The following is a 20,405-nucleotide window of genomic DNA, read 5'->3' on the forward strand; positions in this document are numbered from 1 at the left end:
TGCTTGTTTATGTACCACATGACTGTAGTATTGTCTGTCTTTATCAGTAGTTGTCCTGGATGAAGTAGGTACTTGAAGGCTGTCAGGGCATTTTGTACAGCTAGCATCTCTTTTTGATTGATATGAAGATGCATTTGGTTTGTGGGCCATGTGCCCTGAATACATTTTCCTGCCATGTGCGCCCCCCAGGCACAATCTGATGCATCTGTTGTTAGTGTCTGCCTGGCAGTGGGTAAGGTGAATGGCTGTCCCTTGTTGTGGTGACAGGCCTGTGCCCACCATTGAAACTCCTGTTGCAGGCAGGGAATGAGAGTAATTACTGTTTCCAGGCTGTGGCAATGTTGAGTCCAAACACTTTTTACATACCATTGTAGTTTCCTCATATGCAGTCTTGCATATGGAATTAGCAGGATGCAGGATGCCATGTAGCCCACAGCCTGCAGAATTTTCCTTGCAGATAACTGGGTCTTTGTTGCCATGTCTTTGAAGTAAGAAGTGAGATGCCTTTGTTTGTCTGTCAGGAGATAAGCCATCTGGGCAGTTGTATTTAAGCTTGCACCCAAGAATATTATCTCCCAAGAGGGCACTAGTGTTGATTTCTTTTCGTTTACTGTGTACCCTAGGCAAATTAGTAATCATTTTACAAACGCCAGATGCTGTAGTAGAATATCTTTGTCCTTTGCTTGAATAAGGCAGTCGTCCAAGTAGGGGTATATTTGAATTCCTCTTTGTCTGCAAAATGCAATTATTGGTGCCAAGCATTTTGTGAAGACCCTGGGTGCAGTAGATAAGCCAAAGGGCAGTGCAGAGAATTGGTAGTGCATTGAGCCAGCTATGAATCTGAGGTATCTTCTGCAAGTTTGTCTGATTGGGACATACAGGTATGCCTCTTTGAGGTCCAAAGTTACAAGCCAAGCCTTCTTGTCCAGCATGGGCAGAAGTTGCTGTAGAGTCAACATTTTGAATTTTGGGACATCCAGAAAAGTATTTAGTATAGACAGGTCCAGAATTGGTCTCCAGGCTTTGTCCTTTCTTGATACTAAGAAAAGTCTTGAGTAAAATCATTGTCCCTGCTCTTGTTGTGGCACTGGCTGAATAGCCCCCATGTCCATGAGAGATGAAACTTGTTTTTGTGCCTCTTGCCATTGATTGCGTGGCAGGTCTGGCATACCTTTTGCCTTTGGAAGGGTGTGAAAGTGGAACCTGTAGCCCTGAGAGACTATATTTAAGACCCATTTGTCCTGGGTGATCTTGTGCCAGTTTTGTGAAAAAAGTGCTAGCTTTCCCCCTAAGGGTGCTGCCAAAAAATAAGTGCTTTGCATTGACAGAGGGAAGTCATTGGGACTGTTTTCTATAAGGCTGTGATTTGTTTTCTCCGCTTTTGGAGGTAGAAGCACCCCATTGTTTGGGCCTGTATGAGCCCTGGGGCTGTTGCCTGCCTCTAGGGTGTCTGAATCTGCCTCTTTGTGGTCTGTCTGACACTGGAAAGGACCAATTCTTAGAGGGCCAGTTCCTGCTAAATCTGGGTGGCTGTACCTGTAAGAAATCCTTTACTGTCTGCATAGATTTTGCCTTATCCTCCTTTTTCTTTAACACCTCCTCTGCCTTAACACCAAACAAAGTATCATGCTGTAATGCAGCATCCAATAATTTAGCTTTAACATGATCAGGCAGATTCTGTTCCTTTAACCAAGCATGCCTTCTAATAACAGAACCTGTACCAGTGGCCCTGCACGAGGCCTCCAGTGAATCATAGCCACATTGCAAGGTATGTTTTCCCACTTGTTCAGCTGCATGGAATAAATCCTGCAAATCTTTGTTCTCAGTACATTCAGAATTTGTCAACATTTTTTGTTTTAACAAAGACATTAAATATTGCTGATATTTTAGCATATGAAACTGACAATTTAAAGCCCTTACAGCCAAGGTAGCAGAAGTGTAAACTCCCCCCCCCCAATCTGTCCAAAGCCCTAGAAACTCTGTCTGAGGGGACAGGGTTTTTGGCAGAAGCAGCCTTGACCCCTTTGGGACCCTGTGAGATAGTTTCTGGTTCAGCAGCAGGGTTTTTGTAAAGAAATTTACGGGTGTCTGGGACCCTGTAGTATCTGTCTGGCTTGACAGGGGCAGGAAGTAAAGAGTCTGGAGGCAGGCCGGACTCTGAGAAAACATCATCTACTATGTCTAGAACAGGGGGAATTGCAAGAGGTCTGTGTTGAGGAAGTAAGAGAAAGTCTCTAAGCCTTTTCTTAGAATCTGAATAATCCTGGCTCTCCCAATGGAAATGCTCCCTCATGGTATGCAGGGTTTCCCCAAAAGAATAGTCCTCCGGAGGAGAAGCTGAAGGAATAGAATCTTCAGCATTAGAATCCTCATAGGGAGGAACAGAAAATCCCTGATCAGAAGAGGAGTCAGAGGAAATGGAAACCTGATCAGAGGAATCATATTCAGTGTCTTGCCTAGGCCTCTTATCAGAAGGGGGGATGGGAACCCCTGATCAAAGTAATTAGGTCTTCGGCCATTTTGAGCATCTGTTTCTTAGGCATAGAAGCCTGTACTGGTTACCTTGTCTTTAAAACTGTTTTAGACTTTGTCTTGGATGCTGAAGTAGGCTTTATATAAAGTTGCGTAGGTCTGAAAACACCCTCAGAAGCCGATGCCTGCTCAGCGGCTCCAGACCCATCTGAGGGATTAATTTCCAAAGGACCAATACCTTGAGTATCCAGAGGCCTAGCTGTCTCCATGTGGGAATCGGAGGCGGCCTGTGGCTCTGAGCTAGCGGGAGTCAGGGGCTGCGAAAGCGCCTCACTGAGCACCGGCGAACCGGCGACTGGCCTAGAAGAGGCTTCGTCATTGGTTTTGGACCTCGGATGCTTGTCCTTGTCTTTATCCTTGCATTTGTTATGAATTCCGGTCGTAGGTTGTTCTGACGGCATTATGTAGTTAAACCTTTTGCCAAAATAATGAAAAGCAAAATCGTACAGACGCTTAATAGTGCGTTGGTTAAATCTAGCACAAAACCGACAACTAGCAACGTTGTGGTCAGGGCCTAGGCATGGAATACAGTAAGAGTGGAAATCCTTATGAGGTATTTGCTTCCCACAAGAAATACAATTGTTAACTTTTTCTGACATCGGTCTGGAGCAAGAAAAAAGTTTCCCCAACGGGGTGCTTAGCTTTATTGAAGACTTCGGATCTGAAATTCGATTTCAAAAATCTCAGGAGTCGGCCGACCGGCACTTGCGAACTGCTTTTGCTTCAGGCACAGCGCGGCAAGAAAGACTGAAGAAAATGGCGTCGGCTGCATCTTTTATACCCCTGGCACACTGACGTCAGGGAAAAAGCGACAGCAAACGATGCCGGGCCAGGACTTTGGAATTCATTCCGACTGTGGGTTGCCTGCCAGCAGGATAACCCAAGTGTAATGACTGCAACAGTGAAACACGATGAACATCTGTATGTTCAAATCAGGATTAATTGAGGTCTGTCAGATAACATAAGATTAGGGAGAACAACAACACATGGATGCCCACTATCTCCAGTAATATTTGTACTGGTCATAGAGAAAATGACAGTGAGAAAGAGGCAAAAAGAGTAGTGTAAATTTGTTTCCAGATTTTTGTTGGAAGACATTGAGGACATGCTGCCTTAGATTCTGAAGATTTTTTAAATGTTTGGGAAGGAATCAGGCCTGGAGTATCAGCCCAAAAATCATTAGTAACAGAAAGAGAGGGAGCGGAACAAGGCACAAAAGCATTGTCATAATCAAAGGTGTGTGTGGGGTAGGGATATTGTGACAGTTTCATATAGAGAAGGAGATATAGGCTAGAAAAGGAAAGAAAAGAGTGAAGGCCTGAAAGGCAGAAGTAGGGTATGGTATGCCCAAGTTTAAAAGGTATGTTGTGACAGTGAACGCTGTGTAAAGAGTGAAAGAAATGGAAAATGATAAGATAAGATGGAGGGTTTGGGAGTGTAGTGACAGGAGTGGGGAAAGGGAACATTTGTAGAGAAACAAAAAGCAACAGATGCAGTTTATGAAACAGGAGGCGAAACTGAAAGGATCAAATAGGACCAGAATCAGAGACATGTTGAGAAGTAGCATAGCTAGGGTAGGTCAAAATGGGCACCTGCCAAGGGTGCAAAGTGTTGAGTGGGGATCATCAGCGAATATCGACTGCTCTTTAATGCACACCAGTTTTTAAAACATTTAGAGTCAAACCTGAGAGCTGTAGCGCTCCATCTGTAGTCTAAACATCTTTTTGTTTTATCTGAAATCTAAGTGCTGTAGCTCTGAGCAGAGTATAAACTGTAGCAGCTGCTTGCTACATTTGTAGCAACAGTTTGCTCCATTTAAAAGAGAGAGAGATTTTTCTTTAACTAAAACCTGAGCACTGCAGCACTCTGTGCAGGTTATAAGCTGTAGCAAGCACTTTGCTACAGTTTAAAAGTAAAAAAAAATAAATCTTTTATTTATTTTTTTAGTTGAAACCTGAGTGCTCTCCATGCAGCATATAAACTGTAACATTCTACATTTGTATCAAGCAGTTTGCTATAGTTTAAAAAGAAAAGATTTGCAGGTTTGTTTTTAAACTAGGATCTGTGCTCTGTAGTGTTCTGTGGAGGTTATAAACTAGCAACTGCTTGCTAGATTTGTATCAAGCAGTTTGCTGTAGTTTAAAAGAAAAAAAAATATTTTTTAGCTGAAGCCTAAGCACTGTAGAGCTCCATGCAGAGTATAAACTGTAGCAACTGCTAAATGCTTGTGACATTTGTAGTAAGCAGTTTGCTACAGTTCAAAAACAAAAAAGATTATCTTTTTTACTAAAATGAGAGGAAGCAGGGTCAGAAACAGAGTGCAAAAACTGTAACTGATTGGCTGGTGCAGGAGGAGCAGTGCTGTATATCAAGCGGGTCTATATTATAACAGCAAACACTGTATAACTGACCAAAAAAAAAACAAACTTCCAAACAAATGGAACAGCAATTTTTTTCTCAGGGAAAAGAATCACTGGACCAAAAAAAAAAAAAAAAAAAAAAACCACAAACACAAAAAAAGTGCCTCCCGCTTAAATATACCAACTCCGAGATTGCACCACAGTGAAGGAAACGTTAAAGTACCAAAAACAGCCAAGTGATTTGTTTCCCTAGGAAAAAAAAAATCGCTGATCCGTGTCTTCGGGATTTTGCTGTTTCGACATTTAGCTGTCAATTAAACAGTGTTCGCTAACTTAATAGGGAACCATATCCAGCCACCTGGTATGTGTACCAGGAGAAGTGGAGGACTTTTTTTTTCTCTTCATTTCAAGAGTGAGAGAGTGGGGTTTAGAGGACTGCAGTTTTCAGTAGTCATTTTTTCTTCCTTGATGAGCTAAGGGGGTGGGGCACTACTCCATGATACCACCACAAGGAGTTGTTTGAGCCAGCTATGCTTCTGATGCCAAGTTAGAGGTAACAGCAAGAATTTAGGAAAGTGTTGGGATAACGTGATGAAAAAGGATTAAAAAATACAGAAGGAATGCAAGAGGAGGGGAAGGCAGGGCAATACATGTCCTTCAAGCAGGTGAGGAAGACTTTTTTTTGTTCATTCCCTGCTGCTTGAAGACCATCAACTATGTATGACTTTCATAAAAAATATAAAGTAAGGTAGAGTAAACAAATCATTACTGGTACGAGTTGCCTTTCTTAGAAGTTGACAAACATTGAATTCCCAATGACAGTATTCATAGGAGAGGCGGTAGTGTTCTATATCATGGTAGTCTAACCCTGAAGAAACTCCAGACAAGCTTTTAAACTTTGAAAAGGTAGAATGGGAAGATGGCACTTAGAGCAGATCAAGGGAAAATGTAGCTACAATTCAGAGTGAAAGACTGAAGAAAATATTCCCACTTCTTACCTATACTTCGAGCTACAAAAATATTTATCTACAAAATAAGTTGAGGACAGAGAACAAACAGTATGTGAGTTATTTGTGTAGACCTTACAGAAGCCTAGTAGGATGTACTTGGAGGATACTTAGAAATGGACAAGAATAAACAACTGAACCAAGCAAGGTTTCACTGATCAAGAATAATGAAAGAAGTTGAGCCCTTCTGAGATCGATGCCTTGAAAGCCAGGGGACAGACCCTCACCCCCAGCTTTGAAGACATTGAATTCCAATACCTATCACAGCAGTCCCATTTGAATGTTTTGCTATAAACACTGTTGGGACACAATGATAAAAATCCAACAACTGGTTTTAATACATCTTGGTTACTGTCACTAAGCACCTAAGTATCCTGAGGCTCTCTCAGTACAAAAGGTAAAAACAGAGCTGTAGCTAAGGAGTTAGTAGTATTTCTTTCCAGAATAGAGATCACAAGGAAATAAATACACACTACCCAGGGGACTCTACCTCCAGAATAAGGCACCAAGTGTACTAATACTTTAAGATCAACAATTAAAAGTCTTATTGTACCATTTCCATTTGGATGAGCCAATGGAGCATTTTAAATGAACATTAAAATCCAGGATAACAAACGTTATTGAGGACGATGGTAACAAGCATGGCCACTTAATACCATACCTCCTATCTAACATAACGTAAGTATTACAAGCCTCAACACGATTCGGTTCTTTTCAGGTGTCATATGCCAGGCACCCCGTTAAATGTTAGACATTGCCAGAGCAATGCGTGAAGATAAAACCCCATTTAAAATGTCACAGAACACCAAAGAATCTTAGAAGAAAGGCTAAAAGTAGCCATTCCTGTTGTATGGCAACATAAAGAAAGAACCCAAAATACACAAAAGGGACTGCTTTATAGAAATGTACAGACTAGGGAATTCACGGCTAGAAATTGGGTGTTAGCTTTGGTCCCCTTAGCAGAACTTAAACTTTTGGTTAAACATCAGGGTCCATTTGAAATAGTGGAAGATTAAATGATGTAAACTATGGGGCTGAATAGTCAGGTAAGAGAAGACCCAGACAGATATGCCATCATTCTAAAACCATGGAAAAAGTGCAAACCTCTGGATTTAACTGAAAAAAGAAAAGTGACCCCTGTTGTCTGTAGTATAAGCAGATGACACACTAAGCCAGAGAAACAAGGCATAAGTAAAATTCTGTTAAGAAACAAGGAAGTGTTTTCAAAATTACCTGGCTAAACAAACCTGATTCAACAACACATTGAGACCATTTCAGAAGTAAAGGTTAAATCATAACAGACTATCACAGTCAAAGAGAAAGTCAGTGCAAGAGGACATACAAAAACACTTAAGATAGATGTGATAAAAGCATCAGAAAAGCAAGTGGATCATCCCAACAGTGTTAGCCCCCAAAGCCTGATGGAACAATCAAGTTCTGTGATGACTTTAAGAAACTGAACACCATTTCAGTCTGACTGCTATGCAATACCCATATAGATGAACTTGTACAAAGGTTGGGGAAGGCAAAATTCTTATCCACATTGGATCTGACAAACACCTGAAGACAGAGAAAAGTCAGCTTTTCAATCCCCTTAGGGCACATTCCAATACACTGCCCTTTAACCTTTCAAAGATAAATGGACAGTCCTAAACTTCATATCAAATATGCTACCAGTTACCCAGACTATGACATAATACACTCTGCAGATTTGGACTCAAATATAACCAAGATAGAGGCTGCGTTTAGAGAGTCTGAGAAAAGACAGTTTGACAGACAATGCCTTCAAAAGAGTGTGTAATGACATGGGAAAAATACTTAAATTATACTATAAGAAGAGGAGATTAGCATGTCCAGAAAGAAAAGCTAGAAGCAAATGAGGACATCACTAGCATCAGCTGGGTACTATCAGAAATGTGCACCTCTTTGTGCATCGATAGCATGCCTGTTACAGATATGACTAAGACGAAGATGCCTCTTAAAGCTAAAGATCCTGACAATGCTTTTAAAAAATTGAAGCAACTGTTATGCTCAGAACATATCTACCATTCCTAGATTTCAGTAAATCCCTCATTGTTTATACTAAATCATCAGAGGTGAGCCTAGAAGCAATGTTTTCACAGGATTTTGAGGAAGAATATCTTAGGTACTTTTTAAGCTGTATACTAAGTGGAGCTGAGACCAGGTATCCCACTATAGGGAAAATATCTAGTGATCAAGTGGGTGTTTTTGTCAATAAAGTATTTATCGCATGGGCAAGGATTTTACATTGGTCACATTCCATGAACTTAGTGTAACTTAACAAGCAACAGACTGAGATACTATGCTTTGTCAGTGGACACTTTCATTAAAATCTTTGATGATCACTGAATGAAGCTCTGGTTATTTTTAAACCACCATGAAGCAGATATCCTATCCAGGATCCAAAACTCATCTTCTGGGCCTGAATTACAGGGCTTTATGCCGGGTAGAGGTGTCAATGCCGCATAGTGTGGTGGGTCTTGCCCCCATTGTGTCAAAATTGTTGTCATACAAATACTACTGTAAATAATATTGTGATACGAAGTGTTAAAAATGGTGTCATGTAAATAATGTTATAAAAACTGTTGTAAAGAAAATGTGCTGTTCTTTAAGAAAAGACTGGTATATCTCTATTAGGTGGAGAATTTCCTTTAAAAACTGCTGGTAACAAGCAATTAACTGGTTTAATTAATGTATACTTAAAAAGGGCTGTGTTCCTGGACATCAGAAAAATTAGCCTCTCACTGTAGATGAGAGTTTTGTACCTAGAACAGAGGTTCTGAGAAATGTGCTGTGGAAGAGAAGCTAGAACATGAAGAAGCTTCAGATAATTTGAAGATATTTCACTGAAAAATGCAGCTAGGGAGTATGTGCCAGAATTTATTTTGGGACTAAATCTAAACTTGTACAGGAGACTGTAAAGTTTGTTTTATTTACGTTTCAAATGCTAAGGAAGAGTTTGCACCATTTAACCTTTTGAACATGTTGTCTTCTATTTTAATAGATATGCATTAGTTTATGAAAAAAGTGCCTCTGCTGCCTTGTTTTAATACCACTATAATTCATACATATACAAAATGTGTACACAAAGATCTGTTTACTCAATAATTATCTGTGCTTCATTTAAGAAGTTATGTCTATCCTAGAATATAGAATAGTGTTTAGAACTCTCATCCACCAGAAGGCAAAGACAGATCAAAATCACACACACAATTTAACTACTAAAATTGTTTCTTCTCTAACCCGTCCACTCACGTGAAACAGAATTTGTACATACTGTAATTGTTCTATCACCTGGCTAATTTTAGATTTCTAACACTTTGCCTGTATTGACAGACTGCAAAATTAGAAGGTATCTTTAAATCCCAAAATACACAGTAATTAGCAGAAATTCTGCCTGAGCAATAAATACCTCATGGGCTTAAAGCCTATATTGATTTCCTATGTGATGCAACTTTTGACAATCTTGTACTCTTTAAGTGAAGCAATGTCTATATGAAATGTCACTCTCCTTTAATTTATCACCTCTCCCATCGATACTAGAGCTTAACCTTCTTCTGGTAAGTAAAAGTAATCACAGTTAGTTATGATATGCAGATGTCCAAATGATTAAAAATGCAGCAAAACATGCTAACAGTCAAGCCTCTACACTCACTTGTTTCCTAAGACAGAGGAGAAGGAAATGCACAGCATTTTACAAATACCACACCCTGAAAGTTCAAAATCTTGAGGTGTAACCCACCATTAAAAGGAAAACACACATACTAGGGATTGTTTATAAGTTCTTTATCAATTAGTAAAATTCTAGGAAATTAAAATAAAGCATATATACTCACTCTTCTACAGCTTGCTCTAGTCGTTTGGCTCTTAAAATAGCTTCATCTCTTTCTTCATTGGCAAGGCGAAGTCTAGCCATAACAGCTGCATCCCGTTCCCTTTGGGCACTATATACTTCCTCAATCAGTGCTATAAAAAATAAATAAAAATTAGTAAATTAATCTAGTGTTCTTGTTCACATCATTCACAAAAGGAGGACAAAATCATTCCTTCTTAATCTTTGCATGTTATGCTTTCAAACCTATTTCGTTACTTCATGTTTTTCTTCCCAAGTAAAGCATCTGGTCTTTTTCAGTGCTAACATTACCTAAAACTTCCAAAACTTCTTTGATTACTTTGGTGATGTATACAAAGAATTGCTGTGAGCTATTTGTACTTACCCACTGAAAAACATGATAATATTTACATAAAACATTTACAGCACTTTCAGTATTGTATATACAAATACAGTGGTTAACCAAGAGTGGTACCACACCACAGAATGATTTTCAGAACTAGCATGCAGAGAGTGGAATTTTTGTAGGATAAACAGCAGCACTGCTTCATCCCTTTGTGGTGATAGATAAAGTTTGTTTACATGGAGCAGCAGACAGATATATGAGAGTTAAGCTATTTGCTTGTAATGTTACACATACAAATATATTTTGCTTGTAATGTTACACAAACTCAAGTCAAAATAAAAGCCTAAGCTCCTGTATTAGCAGGTGTGCTCTCAATGTACTTACGCTACACCAGCCCAGACAGAGATATGCTAACTATTGTCTGCATAACACTCTTACACCTTGATGATGCTGTAAGCTGATCTTCAGTACATACTAGTTATTAGCTGAACAGGAAAACATTCTTTAACACAGCATGGATTTTTTAAAATTGTTCTTGAATTTGCAATTTGTAAAATAGTCATAACAATATTTACAGTCAGAGATTTGTAAACATAAATGAAAACAATTCAACTAAACCTCACAAACAAAAGAAAAAACAACTATTTACAGGAGTGCCCATTAACCATCAAGTCATTCACATTACAAAACATTACATTAAATCTAAAATGAGGTTATTTTTACTTGTCAGGCAGATCTCCAAGTTTTGTCCATGCATTGTAGTAAGAGGTCATTTTAGATGCCCTTGACTTAATTATAATGATTTCCAAGTGACAGACTTCAGCTGCAATATTTACAAATTCTTTGAAGCAGTGTAGATTTGTTTTTCAAATTCGGAGTCATAACCTTACTCGCTATAGATAGTGTAGACCACAAAAATGCAATATTTCATTTTTTTAACACATATAGGAATAGGAGTGTTAAAACCCTCTCCACTAGTAAAATACAACATAAACACATCCAGCACCAGATTGTGAAATGTGGCTATTTGCATATTTGAATGGCATTTTTCCTTGTCATTATGTTTAAGTCAATGATTTAAGAATTAAAAGTGCATGTTTATCCAAAATTTTCAAAACTAAATTCAACTTATACAACTCTTTCCTTTCAGCATGCATTATATAACATGCAAGGCAGAGATGCTCAGCACACTGAAGAATGAATAGTGTATGTTGGGGTGCCCTGCCTGCGCCAACTTGCTTAAACAGCAAAACAATTCAAGCATATAATGATTCTGAAAGAAAGAATAAATTAAAAACAAATTCAGACACTGACACAAGCATTTATTTTCTTCACTCTATCCAGTCTCATTACATAAATAAATGGCCTAATGTTTGAAAAGTAAAATACATCCATGTGCCTAACATATATCTCAGCTTATACCAAATATGCTAGGAACTTGCAGAATCATTAATAAAGATATGACTGACATCAACATAGTAATACTAAAGAAACTGTAAGGATGCCACCACTATATCTAATGGAATACTGTTCACAAAATGCAAGTTTTGTCCTATCAGATTCAAAGGGGGGCTTAGGGTGGGTAAAACAGTAAAGTAAATTAAGTGCCAAGTGCAGATTAAGGAAAATAAACCTAAAGGGACATCAGTGAGGGACAGCTTTATCTCTGGCCAACCAACTAGCATGGAGCAGGGCATCCAACTGCAATGATGGCAATATGGGAAGCTAGGGGGTTGGTAGAGGGGTAATCTTAAGCAGCCAATGGCTAGCTTCCATATCTTACTCATTAAGAGGAGAAGTTTTTTTATATGGCACAATGTTGTTCTCTAGTGGAGGCTGGAGAGTAATAGTGTCCTGCAAGCAAGTATGTGCACAAAAGGGAGGTTGGATATTGATGCATCACTGGCTGAACACCTTAGCAGCACATATTAATATCACTGCATGCCGCTCACCTCAAGGAAGTTTAGGGCAAACCTATAGTCAGAAGCACTTCATGCAGGCTCAAGACACCTCATCCCCCCCAAGATGACTGAATGCTCCATTAATCATGCCCCAAGCTTGGTGGCCCAGTCCAAGGGATAAGCGAATCAGCTGTGAGGGAAGGAGAAGTACTGAGTATCTGCAGATGGTCATCTTAGCTGACAGGGCAACTAAAATTATTAAAAAAAAAGAGACCTAGAAACTGAGTTCCCAAACATCTAGTATTTCAGACATTAGGGTAAACAGCACATCCAAGGAAAAAAACAAGCTGTTCTGTGAAGCAGAAAATCAGGACAGAAATGGTTCTAACAAATTTAACTGAAGCCAGCTTAATCAACATCTCATTTCCTTGAAAGATTAAAAAAAAATCAGAATGGTTTTAGGTGAAGTGAGGATACAAGCTCTATGAACATCCCCAAACAAAAGATTTCTCCACTCCTTACCAGTCATAACCTGCTCTGTATACATTTACCTACCAAACTCATCAAGCCATAAAAGTCTCACAGCTATAAGCTACAGATCTGAAATACAAAGAATGTCCTTTAAAAAGCAAGATATGGTTATGTCCCTGCAATCATTCTACTTGATAGCCTTCTTTTTCCTACTTCATATATTAACTACTTTTCTTCTTTCCCCTTTTTATCTTGCTCCATTACCTGATAACACCTCCCTTTTCTTTCTTCCCCTCACTCTCTTTCCCCTACTACTGAACCTCACCTAACTATTTTGCTTTTATTACTATTCTATACTTATCTTTATCTTCTTCTGCTTTTTCTTCTGTCTCTGCCAAACTTGTCATTTGATACTTTGCCGTAAATTCTCAAAAAAGCTGTATCTTCATTGTATACTTTGTATTGTGGAGCGTTTCGCCTGGGCCTCCGCAGAAAAAGGGCGCTAGCTCAGTCGGACTGCCCCAGTTAACAAATGTTAAATAAATAAATAAATCAGTAGATAAACAGTTTAGTCTGCACTTGCACTTGTAGTGCCAGTTAGTAGAGCTCATCAAAGCATTTTTTTTTCAGGAAAATGTGTTTCTGTGGGCTACAGTTTCAAATATCTACTTGTACACAATTCTACATACCTTGGTTATATCCTACTGCAAAACTGACTACAGTACCTAACATGGCACACTATTTATTAGAAACCTGTTAGAACCAGTCTTAAAACTCATTCTGTCTCCCTTCTTGACTTAATACAATCTACCACCCCCTTCAAAATTATATCAGTTGTTTACTTACAGTCCCTCGGTAGTCACTGCCACGTCTTACTAAGTAATTAAAAATATATTGATGAAGGGCTATTATTCAAATTACCAGTCATAAACAAGTGCAGATATTACAAAGTAATCTCTAGATACAGTTATATTTGAACAGTATGTTCAAAATGGAGTTAGCACTAACATTTTAATATATACTTTTTGTGCCATAGTCCCATGTAAGGTATACAGTCTCTTGAACCAAGGCACTGAACTCCAAGGTCACTGGTCCTTGGGAAAGGACATCTGTACTTAGCAGACAACTCAGACATTAAAATGATTTTTGTCCACCTGCATGACATCTGTACTTTGCAAAGGTGGGAGCTGGGGGTAGATCCATTGTCCTACCACCACCAAAAAGCATTCTTGTGCTGCTATGGTGGTGGTGTAGAGAGATAGAGCTCTGACTACATCCCAGCTGACCGGGGTTCAATTAATAGCTCATTGGACTGACAGCATCAATTTAGGAATATGGGTACCCATTCTCTAGTGATGGGAGATAAGTGTGCACTCCTTATGGCAATTCCAGGGAAGGTTGGGGATGTCACTTTGGGGGTGTTGGCCAAAGAGAGAGTTGAGATTGGCCTGGCTGAAAAGCTGCTGCTGAAGCAGGATGATGCACCTCATGCTCTCACTGCATGCCCAATGGTAGTTGGAAGCAATGTGGTAGGCCTAAAGTATTAAAAAATAAATGGGCTGATGGTGGTGGCTAAGAGATCCAAGACATTTTTAGTTCTGGGACTGAATCCAGCTATACTGAAGTTAATCTGAGAGGTAAGGAGAAGCTGGAAGACCCAGCATAGACATAGGCACTGGGTAAGAAATATGTAGGATGATGCATGGGAGTGAAAAGAGCTCCAAAAAAGCCATTCTTATGAAGAAATGTGAGTACTGACACCTCCACTCTCATAACACCCACTGCTACATTCTATAAAAAGCCAAGTGTCTTTTTTTTTTTATTTCTCTACCTCTCACCACAACTGACCATTATCTGCCACTGGCTCTCCTCATTTACCAGGTCTACTGAAACCACCTTAGCTGCCCCAGGCTTAACCTGACCAATGTCCAGAGCTGGTTAGGAGATCGAGAACACAAGTGCAGCACCATACTGCTGCCAGGAAACATGTCTTGGCAACCCTGCAAGCTCCACTTAAGTACTACACATGCTTAACCTCCCAAAAAGGGGCTCACCACTTATACAACATGGAGCTGATTTGGTTTGTATGCTGCCTATTGAAGTCAACCTAGGTTGCCTTCCTCCCCCCAGGAGAGGTGAGCCAATACTGGCTGGTCACTCCCACATAGCCTCTCCAGCATCAATACTGCTAGATGAACACAGACATTGGTTTGGCAGTAAGGGCTTTATTACTCTGCACCACAGGGCCTAGAAAAGCAAAGTCTTACTACCATTCATAACAATATCGACAATACAGCAATCCAAAACAACTTTGGAAGAGAGCTCTATTTTACTGGCAGTACAATGCTGCAGGCTCAGGCCTGCAGATCAATTTTGTGGTATCCCTGTTAATGCAACAGTCTTCATCTCTCAAGGGTTTATATAGTCTCCTGCCCATTCAAACACACACACCCACACACAATAATCATACTGCACAATCATGTTTAGAAAATTCTCAAGCGGCTCAACTTTTCTTCATTATCAAGAGATGTGGTCCATCCTAAATACCTGAGACAGTTTGCAGAAGCTGCTGGCTTCACTGATCTCTATCTCTATTAACTACTCAGCAAAGGAATGTTTCTTCCCTATTCTTTGGAGTAATGTACTTTCTTGTGCCTTTAGCAACTTCCCTCCAGTTGCAAGTCTTACATTTTTCACAGATCTTACAAAATGTAGACAGGCTCAACACCTAAATTATCAGTTTAACCACCAGGTCATCTGTATATCTAAGTGAAGTTTTCATCCCAGCCATAATAATGAGACTGTCCAGCTAACATTCATCTGGAGCCTTCAGTACAATCTTAATGTAGGCCAATCCACTGGGGCCATGTTTAATGGTTTTCTCAAGTTATTTTATAGTGTAAATAATTCTGTTCTTCTACAATATCCTGACAACTGCGGACTGGCTAAACCTAGGATTCTTTGGTTTACCAGCTTTCTGCAGGGCACAGCCTACATAATATGACAGGCTGAGTTCTTGATCCCATGATCTTTGTAAATGATATGATTTAGCACTTTGACCCTGCCAAATTTGTCCAACATGCAAATGATCCCATAATATTTTCATGGCTGAGTAAATAGTTGAAGCTAATTCTTATCTTTTAGAATAGTTTCACTCTGATTCAGAAATGGCTTGACCTAAATACAGATAAAAGCAACCACCACAATCTCATTAAAACTTCACAGCAACTCCTTAAAGTCAGAGTTTAATGTATTGTACAATGAAAATTCTCCCTTGGTGGTTGTTCCTTCAGGGAAGCTCTTTATTTTCATTCCTGGTCAACATATTAGGTATTTTGTATTAGAGCAGGTTGACTTGGGTGTAAGGGGTGGACCTGTTGATGGTTTTCTTGAATTTCTACAACTCAAGTGGCAAATAAGGTTAAATGTGTGTGTGCCACCTGGGCTCGATGACAAAATCTCTATCAGTTCCATGTTAAAATTAAAAGCTGTTTCCTTTATATAATGTTTATTTTTTGGAATATTTTTGGTTTAACAATTCCTGTAAGGGTATGTAGGAAATGATCTACCTTTGTAGTAGGATATGACATCTTTCAACAGGAAATGATAACCTTTTTGGTTGACCAATTGTGGAGTAGGGCATGTTATTTAAATCAGTAACAAGTGTGTTATGTAGTTCTGAAGAAGTCAGTGTAATGTACTTTTGACGAAAGCGCTAAACTCTCATCGTTGTGGAACAAATTTGTTGGATTTTTTACCTTTGGTGCAGTGCTCTTGGTCATTTCCTCCATTCAGTTTTTTCTATATTAAGTATGCACTAAATATAAAATCTTTTGTCTTTAAAGTAAAAAAATTGGCCTTCTTTGTATGCAGAACCAGATTTATGACTGACTATACCAGAATCTCCAATGCAAAAACATTCATTTTTCCATTTCTCTTCTGCAGCATTTGTATCATTACTAAGCTGCATTCCTTCAGCTCTCATCTCTTTATCATAGTTACATCAGAGTGGCTACATTTATTCCTTAGAACCCTGTCAGGACCTGACATAATCTCTCCTTGAACTCACTGCACTGTCCTGAATTTCTCCACACAAACATGTTGCTGCTCAGGTTAGCTTATTCCATTCATTATTTCCATAGTAAGCATGCTGCAAATAATCCTTTGTTTGAATGGTATCCATCCCTCTTATAAACTTCACTCAGCAAACACACTACTGACAATACTACATGAAACGTCTTTGGTAATTTTGTGCTTTATATGGTAGTCTCTGAAGTATGGAACAACCTTTCACTGCCACTTCATCAGATGCATTCATATTCCTCTTCTGAAAAGCCTTCTGCAACTTTTTTTCCCATCTGACCATGCTGTTGTTCCTCTCATTTCACCAGTTATAACATTTGTGTGTCACCTATGGTTCTTGGTAATCGTGTTGTGATCTTTCCAAATATTTTTTCAAGTAAGTTAATAGATATTCAACATTAAACTTATTTGGCCACTTACTTGCTATCTGGGTACAATGTCAATATTACTAACTGTGTGTGTACTTAATGGAGTTGTCTTCATACACTTACACATGCTGTTTTAGTATTCTTTTTGGTTTATATTTCTGAGTTACTGATTTATCCAGTTCTTCTTCTTCTTCTTTCATCTTTTCCCGTTTAGGGGTCACCATTATCCAGTGAAATAAGAAAAAAGACTTAAGTCTGTAGGTCTGCCTACCTTTTACAATAATAACTTAAGGTCTCCCGAACTTGCCTAATCTATTTTTAAAAGTTTTCAAACTACTGTATTCTCTTGCTTCTAGTGGGAATATATAACATTTCTCTACAACTCTTTATGTTAGCCATGAAGTACATTAATTACTTTGTATCACTATCCTTATTAAATGTTGCTCCTTTCAATTTATCCCTACAAAGTCAATCAATGGCACAAACTAAAACACCAGTCAGATTTTTGTTTCAGCGTCTCAAATCTTTGTTGATAGCCAAGTCTAGTTATTATTTTCTGGTTTGTTACTGACAAATCTTCACATGACTTATAATTTGTTTCAATGCATCTTCAATATAGGAGACTAGACTGTTTTTTCCAAACTATAATGCAGAAATTATAAGACACAATACAAGTGTAAGTACAAAGAATATTTGTGCAAAATCTTATCATAACCATAGACATAATAGGTAGTCTTCTGCCTAACGACCCAGTCTCCAGCTAATATACAAAAGGTTTTAGCTACCGCAAGTACATGGGATGTTGCATGTATGATCTGACAACATCAGCCATAAAAAGGACGTCCACATGTAAAATCTTCAGAACTAAAATGCCCCATGAGGAACACCAAAGCTAAGGAATAAGAAGCCATCCAAGGAAGGTACAAGAAGCGGGGGGTGGGGACAGAATACTATGGTTATGGTAAGATTTACACAACTATACTGTGTCCTTCTATTCAATGTTGTAGTATTCTTAACATACGGGAGAATACCAAAGCTTAGTAGAAACCTTGGGCGGTGGAAGGAGCAGAGGAACTATGAATTTTAGAATTTTCAACAAAGCCATGGAGAATGGCTCTTGCAAACCCTGCTTTAGATCTAGAAATGGTATCTAACTTGTAATGGTGAACGTTGTGACATAGGGCAATACTGCCAGCCCAGCTATATGGAATTTTGTAAATAATCATGTCATTTGCGAATATCCACATGATTTATATGCTTGTCTTACAAATGCATTAGAACTATAGGTTATGTGTGCATTAAACTACATATACAGAAGTGTGTGTTGAACAGAGTTTGTACAGTACTGAGCTTCAAGGATGTGTCCACAGTGTACCCTACTGGAAAAGAACAGAAATGTATATAAACTATATACCTGTGCAAATGTATATGTTTTAACAGTAGAAACTAGAACATACAGAGTTAACTTGCAAAACTTCAAAAAAATAGTTGAAATTAAATAGTTTTACGATTGTGCTATAAAATGTTATCTCTCAGTTTCAGTGCATTAGCAGACACAATGTCTAGAGCTAGACATTTTTTGTATTGTCTTGAAAGAGAAGTAATTACTAGGTTTGAGATGTAGAATTGTTTTACGCCTTCCAGGATCTGCAAACATCTGTGAGATATGTATTTTTCACAAGGAGATGTCAAATGCTAAACTGGGGGTTTAGCTTGGGAACTAAAGTCAGGTGACAAAAAGTGATATCATCCAAGCTAACCCAGCAGTAATACTTGATATTACTTCAATAACTTTCTCAGACAGAGACTGTGTATTTTGTCTTTGACCTACAAAATATCCACTTATCACCACCTTCTGAACTTGCCTTGCTGTAAGTAAGTTTCAAGGGAATAGTAACTCTTTTAGATTCAGAGAGAAATATAGTAAAGTACAGCTTAGATGTTTTCTTTATTCATTTGAGACTGTCCTGCAATAATGTTTTAAATATGTCCTATGGTTTTGAAATCTGAAGTAACTCCCCCAGTGGGGAGTCTTATTGGGGATCTGGAGAAAGAAGGAGAAACCAGCCACACACTGACTGTGATCTCTGTGTTTTCTTAATGGAAATTGCACTTTACTGTGTGTGTACTTCTCATCCTCCCAGTGTGTACATTCCACACTGTTGCCAGTGGTGAGGATTGAGGCTCCTTGATTATTGGCCAGTGCAGGGGCATCACAAATGTGCACAGAAGACCATGTAGCAGCCTCCAGAACAGAATTAGTGTCCAGGCCAATAAACTCTAATAGATGCAGCCAGAGACTTATACCATGAAAATCATAACAAAACACAAAAGCCTTGAAAAATCAAAAAGAAGAAATTGCCTGTTTAGAAACAAGTAAACCCAGAGCCCTGAGATGGAAAGACACACAGAGCTGGATCTGATTTCCTGATTGATGCTACCTGGATAAAACTAAATCTAAGTTGCCTATGTACATCCAAGGTATGCCGAATCCTTTCACTGGAGGATTGAGGAGACGGGAAAAAGGTGTGCAATTGAATAGATTTATTAAGAGACACCTCATTCACCACCTTAGGCATAGAAGAAGGATTATTTCACAAAGAAACTGTCTTTGTGGAAAACCAAGAAAAGAGGGGATGCCATCAAAGCCTGAATCTCCAAAACCCTCCTCGCAGAAGTCAAGGCTACCAGAAGCACCGTCTTCCAAGTACTAAACTTTAAAGAAGCAGAAGCTGTGGGCTCAAAAGAGGCCACAGTTAGCTTTTCTAAGACATAATTCAGATCCCAAGGAGTTGGAACTGTTTTCCTGGGAAGCTTAATATGTGGGACGCCTTTGAGAAAAAACTTTACCTCCAATCTGGATGTTAAGGTGGGGGATAATGGCAGACAAGCATAAATAGTAGAACGGTGAACTTTCACTGAGGAGTATGACAAACCACTGTTAAGTAATTCATACAACTAAGAAAGAACTACATAGAAAATGGGTCTAGACTTCTAGAAAGGCACCAGATGGAGAATATCTTCCATTTGGAAATGTAAGATTTTCTAGTATTGGGTTTTCTTGTCTCCTGCAAAACCTGAAGCACGTTATGTGTAAAAACGTGCATGAAAGGAATCAAAAGTTGGTTACCCACATGGTCATTTGCAAGGTTGACAGATGTTGATTAAACAAAGATCCCTTGTCTTGTGTGAGCAGGTCCATGCGGTGAGGTAGCTTGTGATGATGGCCTTTGGCTAAACACAGAAGAGGAGGGAAATAATGCTATCTTGGCCAAAAGGGAGTCACCAGCAAGATTTTCAGCTTGTCCTGTTGAATTTTCAGCAGAACTTTCTGAATGAGAGGGAAGGGGGGAAATGCATAAAAAAAATCCTTACATGAAAAGGGTAAGGCATCCATCTTCCAAGCCAGAGAATGTGGGAGTCTAGCATAAAAAAGAGGAAGTTGTCTGTTCAGAGGTGAGGCAAACAGATCCAGATGAGGGGT

At 39.0% G+C, this 20,405-nt stretch overlaps 1 protein-coding gene across 1 annotated transcript in view; it reads right to left on the reverse strand.

The window, feature by feature from the left end:
• The window catches only part of MIPOL1 (mirror-image polydactyly 1), a 3,346,766-nt gene that overhangs the window by 2,269,215 nt on the left and 1,057,146 nt on the right, over window positions 1–20,405 (reverse strand). Inside the window, exon 7 of the mRNA XM_044073550.1 lies at window positions 9,757–9,886. Coding sequence (XP_043929485.1) covers window positions 9,757–9,886 — 130 coding nt within the window. The remainder of the gene's footprint in view (window positions 1–9,756; window positions 9,887–20,405) is intronic.

This window comes from Protopterus annectens, chromosome 6.part0, assembly GCF_019279795.1.
Source record: "Protopterus annectens isolate FY-2018-M chromosome 6.part0, PAN1.0, whole genome shotgun sequence".
NCBI classification, from domain to species: domain Eukaryota; kingdom Metazoa; phylum Chordata; order Ceratodontiformes; family Protopteridae; genus Protopterus; species Protopterus annectens.